General features: G+C 41.8%; 1 protein-coding gene across 4 annotated transcripts in view; it reads left to right on the top strand.

The window, feature by feature from the left end:
* ZNRF3 (zinc and ring finger 3) overlaps positions 1–20,889 on the top strand; it is a 69,726-nt gene extending 48,837 nt beyond the window's left edge. For 3 of the 4 annotated variants that reach the window (XM_010582025.1, XM_010582027.1, XM_010582026.1), the window contains exons 3-9: positions 6,891–6,965; positions 10,408–10,539; positions 11,466–11,576; positions 12,790–12,957; positions 14,991–15,093; positions 15,901–17,646; positions 18,739–20,889. In XM_010582025.1, coding sequence (XP_010580327.1) covers positions 6,891–6,965; positions 10,408–10,539; positions 11,466–11,576; positions 12,790–12,957; positions 14,991–15,093; positions 15,901–17,646; positions 18,739–18,782 — 2,379 coding nt within the window. In that variant the 3' untranslated portion in view covers positions 18,783–20,889. The remainder of the gene's footprint in view (positions 1–6,890; positions 6,966–10,407; positions 10,540–11,465; positions 11,577–12,789; positions 12,958–14,990; positions 15,094–15,900; positions 17,647–18,738) is intronic. The other variant, XM_010582028.1, reaches the window with a different exon arrangement.
* The last annotated feature ends 1,924 nt before the right edge of the window (positions 20,890–22,813 follow it).

Here is a 22,813-nt window from a genome sequence, read left to right as displayed (position 1 = left end):
CTGTTGCATAATAACTGATATATTAATTGGAATGAGGCCATACTAGAAATCAGAGGAGGAGATGCTTGCAATGTTCATATCTGCAAGCACGTAAGGTCCTTCTAGATGTCAGCAAGTGGCTGACCTTCTTACTGTTTCGATTGTTGCTGTCCTACCTGATTTGAATGAATGAGAGGAAGCAGTGCACCTGTTTAATAATCATCTAGTTCCTCGGGTTGAAAGTTTGTCTCATCAAGGAAGTTGTTGCTTCCTTATTGTATTAGTCTGGCCCACAGGAAGGGAGTGCAGAGCTCTTCAAATCTTTCTGGTGTTCTTTGAGGTAATAACTAAAATTTCCTCAGACCTGGAGATGTGAAAAGATAGTTTCCTCACATTTCTGTCACACGTGTTTCCTCTCATCCTCTCTAGATTACAGGGTCTAGTAAATTCTTCCACATTTTAATCTGAGACGTTATTTAATGTGCATCTTATTGGTCATGGTTATCAACAGTGAGTTCATAACAAGCAGGTGTCTAAAATACACTCTAAAATAACTTTTCATCAGCCTTCTCCATGAGCTATGACAATCTCTGTGCAAATTAAAACACTACAGAAACATAGATGAAGCCAATATTATATATTTGCAATAAAAATCCTTTTAAAACATGTAATAAACACACCGTATCCTTCTGTTTACATTTTTCTTTGAGTATAAAGTAGCCAAATTTATTCTTCAGCAGAGGGCTTCTGATAAAGTCCTAGGCTGGTGATGTTTAAGGAATTGAGGAAGGGCAAATTCAAAGGTGGGTTTTGTATCCTTGATCATTTTAGTTACTTTGGAGGTGCCTACGTCCAACATTCAACCAGAGGAGATAGTCAAATGTCTACCAGGTGTTTGAATGAAGTCTAGCGAATGGCAGATCTCTTTTTAATGCTCATTTACAAAGAAAAACTTAAGGTGTCATTTGAAAAGATTCCTAAAGTAGCTGAAACTCTCAACAATAGTTACAGTCAAAGTGCATATTCTCTACATTTTATGATATAGACAAGTACAAATGTTTGGTGGTTATTTCAACAGCATTCTTCGTGAGCTTGATTGCCTTCATCTGCTGTTGTCACCTTCTCCTCTACTGAACAGATGACTTAATCCAAGTGATAAATAATAAAGTTTACTGTGAAGGGTTAGCAAAATAATCCAAGAGAAAAAGACCTTTTTTCATTTTCTCTGCAGTCCCTTAGTCATGACTGGTGACAGTAAGCACTACTAGACTCCCCCCAGGCCCAAGTTACATGTACCTATGAAGTTGGGGGTATGTTTCAGGGTACATATTCCTTTCTCTTTGCACCAGGGATACCTTTTGTCTATCCTTTGATGGTCCTATTTCATCCTAAGAGATGCCCTGGACTTGGTGCATTTAGGGCAGAATCATTCATTGCTTTCTTGCATTTTGTTCTGGTCTACTTGTTTTGATCAAATCTGTAGATTGAACAAGGACTGTGAGATTGACAAGACAATGATTTTTATTCTTCTGGACATGCTGCAATACGAGGTCTAATAGTTTTAAATAGAACCCCTAGACACTTGTCTTTCATGTCCTTTTTATTTTCAGCCTATTCACACTAACTATTATGTTTAGTTTTGTAGTATCATTAATGCACAAGAGAGTAGATTTTTGGAGCGTGGGGGTTTTTTGGCTTTCTAAGGGGAAACACTACTAACTTGCTTGATTGTTCCATGCCTGGCTTATGATTAACTGAAATGTCTTTGAACAACTTTTAAGCTGTTGTATATTATGTCAGAGACAAAGAAGAAAAAATCCAATAGAAACTACTGTGAAGACTTGAAAATACTAATTTTAGATGGCACTAATACTAAAAAAAAATAATCTGGTAGTTAATTTTACTTCTGTTACCAACAAGAATAGGGATTTATATGCAGTTCTGAGCTAAGCTGATTTTGCAGGTACTTTCAGGGGGTAAAATATCACAGAACTTGAAACAAACACACAAAACCCATTAGTTCAAATGGAGTCTGAATCTGTATACAAGTAAAATCAGTACACAAGAAGAGGTTGGAATGGATACTGCAGTACTGCTTCTAGCATTTGCTGCTGTGATAGTTGCAATACATTGCTGCAAAATGTTCAGTGCAGTTATGGACTGAAATTCTCTGCATTTCATTTACTGCTTTTGTTACTGCAGATTGCTAGGATAAATTTTAAATACAAATATTATTCCTCATCAGGTGGTTTGCTCTGCCTGTATCACCACTCCATGATGTTATCATGCTGTAAAGGGACCTCTTCCTGCTTCTTTGCCCTTTCAGCAATTCTAAAGATTTATTCTCCTCCAGTTGTGGAGTATAGGCTACTTCTGCATGGCCAATCTGTTATCTACATCCACTGAAAAAGCTTGTTGTTGCTCTGTCTTCTCTTTGGCCCCTGTGCTCCTGACAGTACTGTAGCTGCATTTATTGGGGCACTCTGAAATCGGTCTGTGAAAGGAATTTGCAAGAGTTACCACTGCTCAGAAGATCTGAAAACCAGAACTGGAGATGCTTTTTACCTCCTTCTGTAACTGTCCAGACCTGTGAGGGCCTTCCCACTGCATTGTAGTTGGTATTGGTGGGGCCTAAAGGTGGGCGTAATACATGGAAAAGGAAACTTAACTTAATCAGAGCTATCTCTGAGTTCATGCAATGAGCAATATGAGATTCAGGCTGTGATTGTCTTACAGTTTCCCCATCTGGGGAGCACACAGTCAGGGAGCTGGTTAGAGTTCATACAGGAAAAGAAGGCTGCTGTGTGAACAGCATGAACCTTCTTCATATTGCAGGGATTACCGCGTATGATCATGACAAGAGATGCATACAGGAGGACTCGTGGTTTTGTAACAAATTTCCACATTTGGAACTTCATTCCTAACAATGGAAGAATAAACTGAGGAATTTCTCTTTTTTTCAGCTGTATACTTCCAGATTTTTGTTAGGTCTCCCTTGCTGACCAGCTGTGTTCTACCAGAAATAGTTTGAGAGGATTTTTTTTTTAAAGTAAGGCAGTTTCCAACCACTGCACTTAGACATAGTAGCATAGGTTGCAAGTGCAAACCATTGTTATTTTTACACCACCATTACATATAACACAAGGGGGAAATGCCAATAACAGTCAGTTGCCCCCTGTAAAATAGTGTAAAAAAATCTCCCTTCCACAAAAACTACAATAATTTCAGACAGTGAGTTAAGGTTGTGCTTATCAAATAAGATGCCAGGTAACTTGTCTGTATCCTATGAAGACCTACTTACATCTAACCTATATTTTGTGTTTTATTATGTTTGTACTTAAGGACAAAAGAATTTTTGAATTGACAATACAGGGCTTGCTGAAGATTGTTGTCATTTCCAGTCCTGCTTCTAGGACCAAGACATGCTTAGTCCTCTCTACATCAGTGTGTTTGCACAATTGAGCCTTGTGTTTCTACATGTCGGGCAGTTAGTTAGCTGCTGATCTACACAGAACATGTGTAACTTCCTGGAGCTCCAGTCGGGATGTGGGAGCACTTTACAGAAAAAGTAAAAGTTATGATGATGGTGCTTGCATATAGTGGCCATGTAGAAAGAACACGTCAGAGTCCGTTGCTCTGTAATAGTGTAGGCTTTCCGACTCTGAATGCAAAGAACGCCTGGGAGGTTGTTGTCACTATGAACAGAGAGCAATCATTTGAATTACTAGAAGTGCAGTTACCGTTTTTTTTTGTTTGTTTTTTATTACTCTTTACAAAAAAGGAAGAATACTGCTATGTAGTGATAGTAATTTTGTTTTAAACCACAGAAGACAAATAATCTCCGAAAGGGATATGCCTGGCACCTTTACTGCCTTCTCTCAGTTGCATGGGAATTGAATTGAGGAAATGCCTGTTTTGTTTGCCACGAGTATTGTGAAGGTAAAGCGTGTACCAGTACAATTTTTTTTCTTCCCCCTCGTCCCACGTGTGTCTTTATTTTTGATCTAGGTTTTGGCCACTTTACTTAGAAAAATGATTTAGGGGCAGTCTTTACATGCTGAATAGGCCAAAATGAAAAAGTCACATGCCTGTTATAGACTGGTGTTATTTTAAGTGGGACTTACATTGCTGTGTTATTTTGAGCTGTCCTGATTACTGAGTAGTGGACAGGGTATTCTCAAAGATGTTTTGGCTTTAATTATCCTACTGTTTTTTGCGGGGTGAGGAAGAAGGGGTGTAGTGGCAGCCAGGCTTTCCAGGGTGCCTCCCCAGAGTTGACCGGCTTTCTGAGGCAGGCAGCAGGGCTGCCAGCCCCAGGTGCGCTCCGGCCCCCGCCAGCTGCCATCTTGAACTGAAGGGAAGGAGGTGAATACCAGACGAAAAAGAAGTGTCTGCGCTCAGGCCCCAGCTTGCTCGCGCTTGTTTGCTCCTCAACAAAGCGCAGTGGTTTTAAAAACGAGCTTGAGGAGGGGAGGAGGAGGAAGGGGGGAGCAGCGAGGAGGAGTGGCAGGCTGTGGTGTGTTTGCGGCTGCTCTCTGATCTCTCGCCAGTGAAACCTGGAAGGTCAGGCAGGCTGCCGCCAAGCCGCGGAGCCAGAGGCCTGGGAGCGCTGGAGCAGGCGCCGTGGAGCCAGAGGCCCGGGAGCGCTGGAGCAGGCACCGTGGAGCGTGCAGCTGCGGCACCCACCTTCCCCACCCTGCCACCACGGGCGGCCTGGTCATTCCTGCCCAGGGTGCTCGGGAGCTGGAGGGTCGCCTCATGACCGGCCTGTGCTGCTGAGGTCCCGTTGTGCGAACAAGTCTCTTTAGCACAGTGCCAGGCTCCCTAGTGATGCGAGTGAGAGACTGACGTATGCTTTCCAAGAGCGGGCACATCCTCTCTTTCTCTGGGATCAGGATTTAAACCCTAGCAAGGACAAAAAAATGCCTGTTTCCCAGTTCTCCCTATGGCTGCCGAGCACCCTTCGTGCCCCTGGGCAGGACGTCACTTCTGGGGATGGGGCGGGCAGGACCCACGCGCTCCACTGGGGCGCTTTGTGCTTGGCCGATCTTCGGCTTCCGCCTCGAGGCTGAGCTGAGTTGAGCTGGTGTGAGGGTGGAGAGCCTTGTGCTGGGGTGGCACGGGAAGGGGAATGGGGAGGGTGCAGAACAGCCACGAGTGACAAGTGAGAACTACTGGTGAAAGATGGCTGGAGCCTTCCTTTGCTTGGGGCCTGGCACAAACTGCTGGTTGCAGTTGGCCGGAGCTAAACTAGCGCAGCAAGTTTGCAGAAGGGGGGAGGTGGCAGATGGTTCACCCCGCTTGCTGTTGTCTTCTGCAGCACGATTTTTTAACTCAGTTGGTACTTTTAATCTCTTAACATCTCATTTTGCAATACAGAGTAAGGAATACAGATTACATCTTGGTGGTGGAAACTTTATGAATTGCTGCGCTGTATACTGCACATTCAGTGCATTCAGAAACTTAAGGGTTTTTTTCTGAACCAGCCTGCAAAGTCTCTTAAAAAATATCTTTAGAGATCAAAGTGCCTTGCTTGTTGACTGACCATCCTGAAAGAACAATCTAAATGGCCTGAACAGTTCTACAAGCGCTGCATGTCTGTAAAGGGTGCCTTCTACAGAAACCTGGATGAGCTTTCACCTCAGGGCCACTGCCTCAGAGAATGTGTAGTAGATTCCTTTTAACTTTTCCTCCTCAACAGCTATTAGTGATTAGCCAGGTGTGCTGACTTACTTCAAAGGGGACAAATACCTGGTGGGCTGAGAAAGAGACCCCATTGGGGAGTTGGTTTCCCTCATGCACTGTCTGATGGGGTCGGTTGGTTTAAAATAAAAACAAAATACAAAAGTAGAGCAAAGAAAGTGACCTGTAGGTGTTCAGACTAACATCTCTGTACTGGCCAACATTCTTCTTGGAAATCACTGAGTAATATTTCATAATTTATCACTTCTATCATGTGTTTCTTCTATATCTCAATTTAAGTTCAGGTTCTGCTAGTCTCTATGAAGAGCCAGTGTCGTCCCGTTTAGTACTGTGATGGTGATAGCTGTCATAGCTTGGAGAAATAGTTACTTGCATTCTGCATCCAACAAAGGCAGTAACAGCTTTGAAAAGTTACTGGGAACGCTTGCTCTGTGGAGCCATTGAGCAACATTTGAACAGAACATACAGTGGTAAAGTGGCAGAAACTGGTGAAAATACCCTGTCTTAGCCTTGGCGGTTAAAATACTGTTTCCTCTATCCCAGAGGATTTTAATATGTTCTAATATCTCCTCTGTGCTGTTGGTAATTCCAGGTTTGGACTGCATATTTGATGAAAAGCCATGCACTTAAATAGGTCTGATCTTACCTGCGTAAGAAGTGTTGTATGCAACAGTTCTGACCTCTAATGGTCAGAAACAGCAGTATTTTCTGAGGCACTATTTGCAAGGATTGTGATATGCTAGACTTTGTCATGACTGTGAGAATGACACTGAGCAGGTCTAAAGAACCTGGTCCACTTTTATTTTCTACACTAGTGATCTTGTCACTCTACCTCATATCACAGGGAAGATTGTTTTTAATGGTGCTTCCAAGTGATGTGGAGAAAAAGAACATAATTTAATTTTTAGAAAATCTGATATTTAAAGCCTTTAGAGGGTCTACATCACATTTGAATTCCTTTAAAAGCTTGTTGAAGGAGGATTTTGAGAAGGAAGGGACAGGGAGATTGTAGAAGCTATAGTGAAGTTTAACTACATTCCATGCTGGTTCAGGAGCTCCTCTGTTTGTAATTACTCTGTCGTTTGTTTTAACTACACAGAAACACAAAATGTTAAATTTGCTATCTGGAGATGAGGAGAGGGAGTAATTTTTGAGGTAAGAAGTCATCTTTTGGGGTGGGACTGAGGATGCTGTCTTTCTTATTGCAGGCAAAACGAGCAGTACAGCGAGGAGCCACAGCCGTCATCTTTGATGTTTCTGAAAACCCAGATGCCATTGATCAGGTATGAAGAAGGGAGCCTAGTTTTATTACAGCCTCTGTTGGGTTCTTTTAGTGTTGCTGAGTCAAGACTTGAGAGCATACAGGTCTCAGAGCACACCTGCTTCAAGACACGCAGCTACTGACCCTGGGTAACATGGTGCTGTGGTTTTCCTGCTCATCTTCTGGCAGGCAAGAAGCAATGGAGGTGTTGAGAATGTGGTAGAAAGAGAAAAGTTTGGGGAGTTATACTTTCCTTCTAGCCTTTACTAGAATCCAGGTCTGGGATTGAGGTTTTGAGAAAGGATGGAGGCAAATTTTTTGTGGCCCATTATCTAGTCAAGGAGGTTTTCTTTGCCCAGCTCTGTGTACAAAACACAGGGTGTTTGGCCCTACCCAGCTTGTGATTGATAGTTTTTTTGAGCAGCTGATATTTTTGAGGTTGCAGAATGGCTTTCAAACCTGGTTCTAAACAAGATTCTTAGAAAACTTACAAACATTTTCTTGTTCACAACTGATAATTTCTGGCCCGCATATTTCGTGGGCAAGCAGGGCTTTTCTTTTTTGGGGATCTTGGTACAACTTCCATCGTTTCATTTGAAATGGGTGAGGTAATAGTTCTGTGAAATGCTTTGACAAGATCCTTCCAGCCAATTCTGAGTTATCTGAGTGGAGAGAAGAAACTAACAAGCACAAAAATAGTCTGCATTTGGTTTTGTTTTGTCTTGAAACAAAACTGCTGTTTCTGCTACAGCAGGAACAAGTGAAGCTGAATGTTTTTAAGTGCAGCCTGAATTTCTTGGGGGAAAGAGAGACCATCAGTGTTTACATTTAAAAAGCTGGCTTTAATTCTGAAATGAGCATCTGTTGGAGAAAGGAATGCAGACCCTGTGCAATGGATGCTTTGAGAACTGTGCTCTGCATGTGCATCAAGGCTACAGCCTTGATCTTGCAAACATTCTCAGGGATGTTTTTTCCCCTTTTATACACAGAAAAATTATCTGCACAAAGATGTAATCTGTCTTTTTCCAATTTTTTCTGTGTATTACAGCTTCCAGTTAACTTTCAGCCACCCTGCTCTGAACTTGAGAAGCTGAGTTACTGCCTCTTGCTCTCTTCCTTCTACCAGCAACAGCTGTCCTTCCTTGATTCTTGATAATAAACTGGGTGCAACTGTCTCCAATAGCTGGGAAACTAGTCCAGTGGAATTGAATATTTTGGGTATACCAATAAAATGGAAGGAGGTTAGTGGCTTAGTGCAGTAGCTGACAAAGTAGACTCTATTAGAGGACACAGCAGCAGCCTATGCAAACACTCACCAACAGGGAAGGAAAGACTAGGCTTAGCTTTCATACTCTAGGTGTAAGAGTTACTTGATTGGCTCCCTTCTCATGCTGCTCTGGACACTTGTGTTTCATGCATTTTGATTCTCAGCCAAAGTCTTCAGAACCCTTGGCATCAGGCGATACTAATTAATTTGTCTTTAAAACAAATACCATTTTGGCACTCGCAATGGAATTGTGGAAAACAATGACAGATAACAGTGGAGGAAAAACTGGCATGAGTTAATCTGGAGTATCTTTGATTCAAATGGAAGTATCCTAAGACACTGAGGGGAGCTGTTTAGGAAGATTTCCCAGGTATGCTTGTTACCAAGCAATAGAACAACTAAGGGAGAGTGCTTTGAAAGGGAGGAGTGGAGTATTATGAAAGCCAATCCTTCCTGCCAGTCAGTGGACTAAGAAGCAGGCCTGAGCAGGAGAAGAATTGTCCTCGGACAATTTGGTAGCAGAATTAGCTACCAAGTGAGAGGGCTTTACATACAGATTTTGTGGGTTTTATTCCCATTGATATGAGTGTCTTCTGCTGTAGAGTAAGAATGAAATTTTTATTTTTAGAAATGCTCTGTGAAGTCTGATTTGTTTCTTAGTTTTACTTTTGCATAGAAGAGGAGTAAAAGCACCCAGAGCATCATATTTAGCAAGAGTCTGGCAGTGTGCAAAAGCTACTGAGGAATCAGGTGAATTCTTTTTTAGACAAGAAAGCTTGAGGGAGAATATATGTCTGGGAACGTATGGACAGTGATTGGATTTGGCCTTAGGCTAGCAAGCCTTCTAGACACGTAGGATCCCTGGGTTGGATTCAAGTACTTCAGCTAGTTTTTAGCTCTTCAGAAGACATCTGTCTTAAAAATAGTTTGATCGGTGTTCTCAGAAGCCCAGTCAAATACTAGGAAGAATCTGTTTTAAAGTCTCAATGAAATCTGTCACCATCATCTGGACAGATTAAGTAGAGTACTTTGTAAGCAGGATAATAGACCAGTCATTTGGTAATTTCTACATGTTTTAGCCAGAAATAACAGGTAGATATCAACAATGTAGATATGGTATCTCTACCATATGCTACTCTTGTTCAATTTGCTCACACTCCTGTCATCTCATTCCTTTCCCCTGTACCATTTCCATCTGCTCGTCAGTGCGTTGCTTGTTTTGTATCAACCAGCCTCTATACTAGGATTTTTCTTGTGGGTTAGAATAAGCTATTTGAGTTTATCATGTTGGTGCCATTTTGTAACAGAACAATTCTCTTGTCTTGTTATTCCCCTCTCTGGTATGTAATTTAGCAGATTGTTTTTCTGGATTTGTTGGCCAGAGAAGTTACGCAGTCTCCACACTTGAAGTTTTCAGCATCTGACTGGATAAAGCCCTGAGCAGCGTGGTCTGATGTCATAGTTGACCCTGCCTTGACCAGGAGGTTGGACTCATGGGGTGCCTTCCCACCCACATTATTTTCTGATGCTATGATTTGGCCTTTCAAAAAAACTTAGCTGCACCTGGAAGGAAGTTTCAGGGTGAATTAAGCTATCTACTCATATGCTTTAGTCTTTGAGGCCCCCATCCTGCAATCAATAGCTCTAGTGGTTGCTAGAACCCAGATAACTCTTTGAATGAGTTTGCTGAGTTAAACAGCAGAAATTACAGTCTTCAGTAAATTGGTTAGGTACAAAGAGTCTGAAAGACGGGACTCTGACATGAGACTGTTCAGAAAGCCGAAAAAATTTGTATGCGAATAATATAACTACAAAGTTGAAATAACAAAAGGTTCAGAAAATGTAGCAAGGTCATTTTCTTTTGAATGTGCAGATTTTTATCCTTCTTCATTATGAGGTTTAATTTATTACAGTATAATATATGCACCAGAACATAATACGGTTAAGTTAAAGCTGCTGTTCAGAAATAACATTTCTTATCCTTAATCTTAGTTTTGGTCAGTAAAAAAACAGCAGCTTAAGTCAAAAGTTTAATTCAGGTTTAACTCTGTGGAATACTTAAGGTCTGTGCTAGAAGAGAACAATTGGTGCTTCAATCAATTCCACATTCATATTCCTTTCCTCTTCTCTCCATTGTCCAAAAGAGAGGTAGTTTTCCTGCAACGTGCCTTTTAAGTAGATTATTTTTTTGTTCTAGCTGAACCAGGGCTCAGAGGACCCTCTGAAGAGACCAGTGGTGTATGTGAAGGGTGCTGATGCTGTCAAGCTAATGAACATAGTTAACAAGCAGAAAGTGGCACGAGCAAGGATTCAGCATCGCCCCCCACGGGTGAGACTTTAAGAAACTTTATCTAGGTATTACACTGCTGTTACTTCATGCAGTGCTTGCTAACTGCACTGCACGTGAAGATGTTCTGATGCTCCCCATGAGCATTAATACATGTGAAATTCTGTTGACCTAAATAAATTGAGCAACTGCACTGTGGACAAGCAGCTACGCTTGACAGAAGTGTAGAATACACAATGTGACATCCGCTGTCTTTCATAAGGATTCTTTTGAATATATAAATGGATAAAAATTTTATATACTAGAAGTTTTCCTTTTTCTTAATTAAATAACTTAATTATTGCACACTCGTGGTAATTCAGGTTTGTAAGGTAGTCTGCCTTGTGTTAACTAATAATTCTGTGTGGTATTTTAAACATGGGTTAATTATTTGGTATCTGATATTTGTAATTGTAATATAAAATAGTTTTTCTAGGTTTTTTTTTTAAAACTCCTTACATGCAGTTTACAGAAGAGCAAAGCTAGAGGTCATCCGTGTCCGAATTACCATTTTTGTTTTGTTGTATTTTTATGGAATTCATCTTTCATACAGAAATGTATTTGAGAAGTGGGCAATTCGCTGAAAATTCAAATGTTGATTTTCACTCACTTAAGTATACAAGCAAACCAATAAATCATGAAAAATTGTGTTAGTGTGATTCACTCCGTTAAAAAAACTGGCTTTTGTGGGATTGGTTCAGAGACACAGTAAATCTGACATCTTGTGACTGGCATTCTATGTATTTCGTTCACTTGCAGTGACATACAGAATCCTAGTTAATGAACAGAACAGTGTGTACTTTGACTTTTGCCATTGTGACTGTGTACATTTGACTGTGACCACTGAGAAACTAGAGAAGAGAAAGGAACAATAGATTTGAGTATGATCTGAAGAAAGGAAAAATAATATTTTTGTTTTAATTTTTAAGCAACCCACCGAGTACTTTGATATGGGTATTTTCCTGGCCTTCTTTGTGGTTGTGTCTCTTGTTTGCCTGATTCTTCTTGTCAAGATCAAACTGAAACAGCGACGTAGTCAGGTAAGAACAGTAATGGGATAGTCACTGAATGCTGAAAGTTAGTTTCTCTTTGTCCTAGAACTTGCTTGCTACTTTTGGAAATGCCAGACACTGACTTAAATAGCCATCTTTGTGGAAAGTGTTTTATCCATGGATGTTGGCCTTTGGAAAAAATTGGAATTGTCTTTAAAGAAGATCTGCATTGACCTGTGATGTTCATTCAATTAAATCCTGAAATGAAAAGAGTTCAGAAGCAGTCCATTTAGCCATTGGGAAGGAATAACATTTCTAGTTGTTCAGAGGTTGATTATCAGTAGCACTGGTGTACTTCTAAAGAATTCCAAGCTCTTGTTGCTGTACTGTGGAGAGAATATCAAGATTGAAAATAAATGCAACTCTTTTCGATAGAATAACATCTATTAATTGTCAATGGGAGAGATTTGTAAGGTAAAAAGTTTGGTTAGGAAAGATTCGAGGTGAGATATTTTGAGTTTGTCCTGTCAAATGTGAGAATGGAAGCTAATGGACTCTGAAGTCTGTAGTTGTAAACTGCCCAATATATACACGTAAAAGGAATGCAGAGCACTGTAGATGCTTAGGACTCTTGCTTTGGACATATTGAGTAGGAATCCAAAGATGTTATGGGCCACCAGCAGTGTTAAAAAGGGGGATGACAAATTCTACAGTAAAATGAAAACAACCCACTGCCTTCCTAAACTTCTACAATTGATTAAATTCAGGGGGAGAGGGAAATGATACAGCTAATTTAATAATATTTCATTTTAATCCCTCTCTCAAGTATTGCTTCTGGTCATGTGGTGTTAAGAGCATAGTGGGTCATTATAGTCACTATTGACAGTTCAGAAAAAGTTCCCAGCCAAGTCTTATATGTTGCCTTGAATAGTTGCTGCCTATCAATTGAGCAGTTGCCGTGTATCCCAATTGTCAGCACCTTCATCCTGTTTCAGTTCAAAGTTGCTTGTCATTCTCACTACTGCATGTGGCATACATTCTTTTCATGAGGCTTCTGATCTAAATTCTAACTAGCCACCTTCTGCTTTATGTATGAAATTGTACATTAGTCTGGGCCTGACATGATTTGGTAAGATACATTAATTTGATATGGTGGTGTTTCTCTGCTACTATACTATAGTACCTTCTGCAGAAGCATTGCCTTTTTTTTTTCCCCTCCCCTTCTTTCTTTTTTTTTTTTTTTTCCTTTCTTCTGTTGTAGAATTCCATGAACAGGCTTGCAGTGCAAGCGCTGGAAAAAATGGAGACCAGGAAATTTAAGTCCAAAAGTAAGGGACACCGGGAAGGTAGCTGTGGAGCACTGGACACACTCAGTAGCAGCTCCACCTCTGACTGTGCCATCTGCTTGGAGAAGTACATTGATGGGGAGGTAAAGGATAAATGATTTCTTCAACATGGACTGAGATTGTAGCAGGTTTATTGCAGCACTGTGGTACATGGCTGGCTGTTGGGTACATTGTGTACTGAGGTTGTGCCGCTTGCCAGACTGATTGCATTGAGTAGCCAACTTGGCCTCAACTGCATTCTGCAGCTCCCAAAGAAATCTCAAGGGCTTTTCCCCATACTACATAGTGAGAGGTGAGGGATCTCATTCTGCAAGTTGCCACCTCCATCAAGTTGCTTTTCTGAGGAAGGACTTGTAAAGAAGTCAGGGTTACTTCAGCATTTAGTTCTCTGGGTACTTCTAACAAATTTTGTGCTAAGATGATTGTGCATGCAAGCTCTGTTGGACATAAGGGATACATTTCCTGTTTTGCTTCTCAAGCTTTGATGACACCTTGTTTTCAAAATGTCAGGTACACAGCACTGCTGGGAAACCACAGGAGGAGAACGAAGAGATGCCAAAAGGTTCAGGAAATGTTTTCTGACTCCTCAGTTACCATTTCTGCATTGATGGCAGTGCTTGCCTTCTATGACACAGTTCTACCCAGAGGAAGCAATGAAAGGATGAAATAATAAATAGAGGCAGTCAATAATCACAGCTTTAAACTTCTATATAAAAAATTATTTGAGGACATTTTGTTTTGAAATGATTCATAAAAGATTCGTTATTTTTAGGGGAATAGAAAATACCAGCTGCAGTATTTGAGTGCTACAAGCTACAAACAGAAAGTTAATGACGTTAGCTCATGGGAAATTATTCAGAGTAGCAAGGGATGAAGGCAGACAAGAACTTCAGAAGGGCGGTACAAAACTGACTGGACAGGAAACTCATGCATGAACCTCAGCATGAAGTGATATACATAGGGAAGAGCTTCACATGTATTAGTGATGGGTTGTGAGGCGAGCATTATTGTTCAGGAGCAAAATCTCGAAGCTGTTTTAGATAGCTTTGTGAAAGCAGATTAGATTAGTGCTTTGTGGCAGTCAAAAAGGCAAATCAGATGTAAGAAATGAGATGGGGAAGTCTAAAGAACTGAACAGAAAACAGTAAGTTTTCTTACTGTGTAAGTTCAGTCATGCTCTCACATTGAGTACTGTGTGCATTTTTTATCTCATTTCGCAAAAGATATGTTGGAAATGAAGGTGCTTCAGAAAAGAGCAGACACAAAGCGATAAAAGATTTGGAATGGTTTCCGCACAAAAAAAAAAATGACTGAGAGGTCTAGGACTGTTTAGTCCTCGATTACTTGGGGATGGAGGGAGTACAAAATAGCGAATGGAGAGCATGAACAGGAATCGGAAGTTAATTTTTTTCCAGTACAAGATTGGGTGCAATTAAACGAAACTGCTAGGACCCAATCTGAATCTACATATGGTGTTTCTCCACCAGCAGGTAGTAGCCCTGTGGAACTTCTTGCCAAAGCATGTTACAAATTCAAAACCTGAGCTTATGAGGAGACTTGAGCAGTGCTTGGAAGAAAGATCTGTTGGGTGTTTCTGAACTGGTAGATACCCAGCAGGCTCAGGAGGTACCATGAACAGATAATAGCTGAAGGATGGGAGTGCTGGGCAAGGGAAAAATATCATACACATTATGTTGTTTTTGCTTTTCCCTCAGTGTTTTCTATTGCTAATAGTTGTAGGCAAGTTGCATCATTAAATGGACTCTATTGATTTTGGGTTTTTAAGTTTATTTAATATATTAAGGAAAACTTTAATGATGAGCTCCTTCAAGGTGTTAGGTCATAGGGACACAGAGCAAAAAGTGTCCTAAAGAAATGTAGTGTATCTGCATGGAGTTCTAATGTGCCTGCAGACTATTCTTTTAGTGACAGCTGATCACTAGCTGTTGTGCTTTTGGCTGTGTTGGAACAGATGGCATCTTTTTTCCTTCTTATCACTTTAAGGCTAGGAATCGAACCGTTTAGTAGCTAGGTTGAAAAAAACTAGGAATAAGCTGTGAAAAATTCACTCATTAGGAAGGAGTACTTTTTCATGTTCCTTTATCTGTTCCTGTAGGAACTGCGTGTCATTCCCTGCACTCACCGATTTCACAAGAAATGTGTGGATCCTTGGCTACTGCAGCATCATACCTGCCCTCACTGCCGCCATAACATCATAGGTAAGTGCTACAGTATGGACACTCTGTTGTGTCATTCATTTTGCCCTTAACAGCTTACAACATGAAAGAGAAATTGTGCCTGTTTGTAAATCTCCACGCAGTTCATAGTCTTTATTGTAACACAACCCTAGAAATGGTTAGGACTAAATTCTTTGAAAATGACTGTGTGCCCTGGAATAACAGGTCACATTTCTGGTTTTCCCTCGTTCTGGGTGCGGTTCCCAGCAGAGGGCACTGCTAGTCAGCCTCTGAGTGCAAAGAGGGCAAATAGGTAAAATAGATGGGTATGGTTTCTCTTGGTAATTACAAAGAAAAGACAATGTATTGTTTTTTATTTTTCCGTGGTGTTGTAACTTGGAACGTGGTTTCCCTTACTTGCCCTCTCCCCCTTTCATTTTCTCTGTCTTGAAAAAGTTTTCTGTTAATACAGATTTATGTAAAATAATGTGTAAAGTGAAAACTCGAGCAATGACTGCTAGCCTTGCTCTTAACCTGCAAGATCAGGAATACTGTGTAAGCATAAGGTTTGGCATATAAGAGAACAGTATCTGAAATCACTTCACTTTTTTCCCTTTTTAAGCAAATACAACTCAGTGTTTCAAAGGCTTCCAGGCAGATGCTTTTGACTTATTTTGACTGTTCCTTTGTTTTTCCTTCTGTGTAAAAAGTTGGTGCTTTTTTTTTAGAACTCTGTTGTGTGCATAATGTAACAGAATTCAGAACAAAACATCCTTCTCTCTTGCATAAAGTATATTCCTTTTTATTCCCTCCTACTTCTACTTGTCCACTCTTATTTCTCTCATTCAGAACAGAAGAAGGGAAATGCAGGTGCAGTCTGTCTGGAATCCGTCAACCCAGCACGCAGCCGGCAGCAGAGGGTGATTCTGCCTGTGCATTACCCAGGCCGAGTGCACAGAACAAACCAGATAACAGCATATCCCACTCGGACAAGCATGGACCCTCACGGAAACCCTATCACAGTACTTACAGTTGAGCGACATGGTGAACAGAGCCTCTACCAAGCCTCATCCCCAGCCTATATCCGAAGTTACCAGCCTATTCATTTGGACCATGCTTTAAACACGCATCACTGTAGCCTGGAACATAGGGCTTACTCTCCAGCTCACAACTTCCGAAGACCCAAGTTTGGTGGACGCAACTTTTCCAAAGCAGCATGTTTTTCCCAATATGAGACCATGTATCAGCACTACTACTTCCAAGGCCTTAGTTACCCTGAGCAAGATGGACAGCTTCCAGCTGGCATTTCCTCAAAGGGTCCTTCCCGTGCCTTTCAGCCTGGTAGCAGTATGCTTTTCCCTTCTGTGGTACATGTAGTGCCCTCATCTCGTTTGGAGAGTGGCAGTACCTCCAGCTTTAGCTGCTATCATGGTCATCGTTCAGTGTGCAGTGGATATTTGGCTGACTGCCCTGGCAGTGACAGCAGCAGCAGCAGTTCTGGTCAGTGCCACTGCTCCTCTAGTGATTCCATGGTTGACTGCACTGAGGTCAGCAACCAGGGGGTTTATGGGAGCTGCTCCACCTTTCGCAGCTCTTTGAGCAGTGACTATGACCCATACGTTTACCGCAGTAAGAGCCCTTGCCGAGTGGGTGAGGTTGGTGGTGCAAACAGGGGTGCAATTGTTCTCTTGGAGGGCCCCCACGAGGACGAGCTTCCAGCTCATGGTCTCAGTCTGGTGGGTGCTGACTGCCGGCCTGTGCCAGCTTCTTCCTCAGGGGACCAACTGTCTAATTGCAGCATGGATATGAACTATAGCAGTAATTCCTCACTAGAGCACAGGGATCCAAATGGCACTACCTCAGAGGGAGGACATGAGGCCACTCCTGGTGCTGCCTTGGATGTTAAAAGGAACTGGAAAAATCCAGAGGTAGCAGGGCCACTTATGGAGCAAGCATGCGCATGCTGCTTTGAACTCCAGCACTCTGCCCTGGAACCTAGCAATGGGACAGCTGACTGTAGTGCACTCTTCCTTAGCTCTCCGCTGTGGGGGACGTGTGGCCCAGGAATAGAACCACAGTCAGGGAACACCCCGGGCTTGTACAGTATTAACTCAGACCACTTGCATAGGACAGATGGGGTAAAATATGAGGGGTTGCCCTGCTGCTTCTATGAAGAGAAGCAGGTGGCCTGTAGTAGTAACAGTGGCAGTGGAGGTGGTGGCTGCTATACAGAAGACTATGCAGTGAATGTGCAGTACACGCTTCCTGATGACACCTTGCCAAGCTGCTGTAAGGGTGTATGTGATCTGGGTCAACGCATTCCCATAATTCCTGAAGACAGAGACTGTGAGCTGATCCTACCTACAGAGTGCCAAGGGACCCACACGGGAGGCTGTAGTTCCTGGGATGGAACACCTGAGCTAGATACTTATCTGCACTGCCAAGGTATAGGAGAGGTACAGGACGAGAGGGAGGTGTGCTATGAGGCAACATCATTCCTGCGGCAGAACTGCTCTCAGGAGGAGGAAGCCGGAATGCTCTTTCCCAGTCCCACTCTGAACTCCCAGAAGCTGATGACAACCACAAAGGCTACAGGTAATATGTGTGCTTTTTTTGATTACTCGCTACCTTTCTGTCCCAGCATGTAAAATGCTGCCAGCTTCCTAGGTACCTGCAGCCACAAAGGTTACTGTCGTCCTTTGCATAAGAGCAGGTTATTGACTAATCCTTCAACCAAAAGTGTTAGTGTCTTGTTACCTGTGCTCATTTGGTCATAGCTAGAGGAATAGAAGATGGCAGTTTACTGTCTAACCCTGTAAGAGCTTTCATACTCATCCTTTGTGGGGAGGGGAAAAAATGACTGCTAGTACAAGGCCCCCATTAGAGCTCCCACAGCCAGGGATGCTGGGCCAGTCATGGCAGCAGTGGCAAGCTGCCTAAGCAGGCAAGGCCACAGTGCTGGGAGGGGACAGACAAGCTGAAGGATAAAAAAAATGAGTGAAAAACTTGGAATTGCTGTAGAAGAATGTGGGAAAGTCTCTGCTGTGGACATACACAGGGGAAAAAAAGAACCCCTCAAGAATGAAGGAGGGTATTCCTTACCTGCCTTGCCAGGGCTGTTTTTAAGGGTGTTCAAGCATCATAGGGTACCCTAGATTGGAAGGGACCTCAGGCTGTCATCTAGTCCAGCTTCCTGCTCAAAGCAGGGCCAGCTCTGAGGTCAGACCAAGTTACTCAGTTTGTCAGATTAGACCAAGTTTATCCAGTCAGGCCATGACAGCCTCCAGGGACGCAGAGTGCGCTCCCTCTCTGGGCCCTTGTTCCCATGCTTGACTGCCAGCATGGTGAAAATATTTTCCTTAACATCCAGCCTGAACATCTCATGTTTCAACTTAAGCTCCTTACCTCTTGTCCGAAATGCATCACTGTGAAGACCCTGGCTCCATCGTTGTGACAGCCTCCATGTCGGTGTTGCAAAGCTGCTAGGGAGTACCCCTGAGGCCTTCTCTTCTGCAGGCTGAACAAGCCCAAATCCCTCAGCCTCTTCTCAGAGGCTGCATCTCCTCTGAGCATCTTGGCTCTCTGCCAAACTCACTCCAGTCAGTCAATGTCTTTCTTGCACTGGTGGCCCCAAAACTGGATGCAATATTCTAGATGCAATGTTCCTTAGTTTTCTTTATCCTTCAGGTGCTGGATCTCATCCCTTGGAGAGAAGCCAAATCGGTGACTAGACCTGTCCAGATGATCCCGGATGGAGAAGTGGAGCTTATCAGAGACTCCAAATTCTCATGGACTTAATTTTTTTTTAAGCTTTGACAAACACACAAAAGTGGTAATGTGGAGAATTCCCTCCCCCACTTCCTCTTCCTCTGTGTCCACATCAGCTTGATTGTCTCCTTTGTCCCTCTTGCCTGAAGCCTTCAGGCCTCCATTTGTGTGCAAAGCCCATGTGGGACATGGTGTGGAGCATTTCTGAGCTCTAGTGCCATTTCTATATTAATGACAAAGTGTTATTTATATTTTCTTTTTAGAAGTGACCGTGTCAGCTCTTGCTGAGAGGTAACACGGTGTGTTAAATAAGCCAGGCTATGTGTAGATGCTGTTATCTCCTACTTCAAGGAGTCCAGCCTTCAATAAGCTCAGGGCTACACCTGCCTTAGAAACCAGATAGCACCTTGAAATATAGTAGTCCAGAGGGATACAGCTGCTGAGTGGATGCTCAGATAACGACTATTCCTTGTAGCAAATCCTAGTAGCCAGCAAGTTGTATGAGCAATTCTGAGGGAGGTGAAGCATTGGGCTGTCTCCTTTCTCCTCTCCCCTCCTCCCCCTTTCATGCTGCTCTGATGATTTGGCTAGGAAGGGTCTCTGGAAGGGTCTCCTGCCATTATGATTAGTTTTAACAGAGTGGGGGTAGGGAAACTGGTAGCTCAGAATGTTCTTGTTCTGACTTCCTGCTAAACCGTGGACCTCATTGTATCTTCTGACTGGTGAAGAATGCTGGGGACCCCTCCCTCAAACAGATGCTAGAAGAAAGTGCTTAGAAAGGGTAATACCTTTGTAGGTAATGAACCTTGCCTTCCATAGGAAGTTTTTCAGGCACCTGTAGCCCCTGTTATGGCTGTGAGGAATGCTGGCATATGCAGGAAAACAGAGCTTGCAGGGTGCTTGCAGCTTGGCTGGCTCATTTTGGAAAAAGGTCAGAAGGTGTCTTGTTTCCTTATAGACTGCAAGCATGCCTGAGGGAAGCAGTGCTTATCACCTTTTGTGGATGTGGGAATGTGAGGGACTTGGTTTAGTTGTCATTTTCTTCTTTGCTTCCATAGATCAATCTGTTTTAAAGGTTTCTTGGGCCCAGCCAGTTGTGCTTCATTTTTGTCCTGTGTACAGAGTGCTCTCTGTACCCCATTAGCCTGGGCACATACTTTTGTTATTGTTCTTGTACTAGTGGGGATATTTGTTATCATGAGATAATGTATGTCGTCACTTCTGATAACAATTGTTTCCTGTGGAAACAGCAGCTTCTGAGTAAGAGGCTACCATAGCATGGTTTAAATTGCCTGTCATGCTGCATGTGCCTGAGGACACAGTGTCATCCTGTCTGGTGTATTCACAGCAGGAATTCTCCTAAAGGGAAACTAATTATTTAATGCCCACAGTGCCAGTCTTCTGAAAAGATTTGTCCGAAGTTCAGTACACTTTGGAGATACTTAAAAGACACAAAAAAGAGATGTACACTTCGTCTTACATTTTCTGCCAAAGTAATGTCCTTGACAGCACTTCTCACTAATTGTGAGAAGCAGCAAAGTTAACTTGTTTGCTTTATAGTCCCAAATGAAATATTTTAAAAGAAGCAAACATCTAAGAAATAACAAATACATTCATCCGTTTACTTTTACTTTCTGTACTCAGTAAGTTAGGAGAAAATAATTCTATTTGAAGGAATTCGTATTAAATCTTTTTAAATGAACAAACACCAAAATCCAGCTGTTCAGAGAATTAATACAAGGCGATATCTGGGTATAAGATTAAAAGAAAAATTCCAATAAACACATTTTCTGTGTATAAAGCTTATTAAAAACTTACTCATTCTCTGAATGACTGAAGTAAGTGGTATGTGTTGGGAGAATAAAGGTTTGGGTTTTTTGTTTGGTTGGTTTTTCAAGTCTTACCTTTCTCCTTCCTCCACTCAAAAGAAATGCATTGTAGAAGCTATGCTATACTACCCTGGTCATTCTGCTTGGTGTTTTGTGAGGCACTGTCTAAGGCCACCTAAGATGCATTGTACTCTATAACTACACAGCATGTTGCGGTAAAATGTGGTTATAAAAAAAAAATTTGTATATTCTGGCTCATGGTGTTCCTGGATGTACTGGTCTCATTCACATGTTGTGGAAATCTCTGCCAGTACAACAGTCTCTGCAGGCCTTACTACAGAGGTACCCTACATCTGGTTTCTGTGTTTGGTTTTATATTCAACATTTAGTTAATTCCCTGCTACCTGTATGTCCATACAGACTTACAGGCTACCTGGCTGTGATAGACGGTTTTTATAACAAAATGCCTTTCTATGTTCAACGTGAACAGTTGTCATTGTGTTTGGCTCATGAGGCACTATTTAAAATGTTTTTAATTAAAGTTATCTTATAGCACTTAAAATTGTTTTGTATAAAATTTGCTGTAAAGATTTGTAATATGGTCAAAGGGCTCTTTCTCCTTCATTACCATTTTTTAAAATGTTTTAAAAGCTAGAAAACATCCTGTATATATTCTGTATATGTATAGCAGCACATTTCATTTATGGAAATATGTTCTCAGAATATTTATTTACTAATATATTTATCTTAAGCCATGTCTTATGTTGAGAGTGTGTGACATTATTGTAATAATCATTGAAAATCACTAACATGAGGCCCTGTAAATACATGATAATTGCACACAAAGATTTTACAGTACTTGCCGACCAAAAATGATTTAAGAAAAGTTGTAGTTACCTGCAGTTTTGTAAGAAAGTGTACAAATGTCTGTATTAAAAAAAAAAGGCAAAACCACACAAAAATACAGTTTTATTGCATATACATGTGGAAGTTGTCCTTCTTGTTTTTGGGGAAAGGACATGGATAGCTGTGCTCCTCAAAGTATAGTCCTAGATATGCTGAGATGAACTGTGATAAACAATGTTTTTTACTTTTTTTAAATAATAGAGAGGTGGATATGTATATACATACACACATGTACAGATCTTAACAAAAATGATCATGATAAAACGTTCAGAAGTGTGTTTTTCTGGAGGTAACCCATAATGTTCTGTCTCAGGACCATTCAACTTTCAGCAAGTGCCACAGTTGAATATCCACCAGAAATTAGCTTTTTTTACCTGGTATTGTGCACAGTGTAAGTCCAGTACTGGACAGTTTTAGCTGCCTTCCTAATACTGTTCCCAGGAGGTCTCACCCAGGGTCTGTGTTACGGGAGGGCTGCCTGTTGCTTCAGTGTCCCTGGTCACACCTGGCTGGTGTTGCTGTTAAGGGGGGAAGCTAGATATATTAATTGCAGGAAAACAAAGATTATGTAGGAAGGAAGGCAAAGAAGGAAAAGTGAAGCATTAGGAAAGTAGAGCTCCAGAGTATGCTGTGGAAGAGATGGGGTGAAGAGGTCTGCCAGGGGAAACAGGGGAGGAAATGCAGTGAAGCTCAGGCTGCAGTGTGGCAGTCCATAACCAACAGGACAGCACTTGGGCTTTTTTATAGTATGCAGATTATTTGAGGCAGGGTAGGGGGATGTTTTACAAGCCGCTGAAACTTCCAGGCATATGAGGAGTGACACATCAGCTGGAAGGCATCCTCATTTATGTTTGGAACCTGCCTGTTCCTTGTAGCAGGGGAACTTAATTCTGGTTTGATTTTGGGTAAAAATAATTTATTATCCTGAAACAAAACTGTTTCGAGACCTGAGTCAGCATGATGTGGGTGGACGCAGCTGGGTAAATCATAGCTTGAGTAGTCACGCTAGATCCAAGTCCTTACCCTGGATCATGAAATCACTAGTCCCACTGAAGTGAAAATCAGTGCTGTGCTACTCTCTTTTTGTCATCAGAGGGCATAATTTGACCAAAGATCTTTACACAGACAGCAAAAGAGAGAGGCTTGGAGGTATGTGGATAGCAACCTGCACGTGCGTGTGTGTGTGTGTGTACATATGTATTTATGTAATATATGTTTATATGTTAGTGTGTACACAGTTTGCCTCCATACGTTATTTA

This window comes from Haliaeetus leucocephalus, unplaced genomic scaffold (genome assembly GCF_000737465.1).
Source record: "Haliaeetus leucocephalus isolate CR32 unplaced genomic scaffold, Haliaeetus_leucocephalus-4.0 Scaffold840, whole genome shotgun sequence".
NCBI classification, from domain to species: Eukaryota; Metazoa; Chordata; class Aves; order Accipitriformes; family Accipitridae; genus Haliaeetus; species Haliaeetus leucocephalus.
This window is presented reverse-complemented; position numbering and strand designations above follow the sequence as displayed.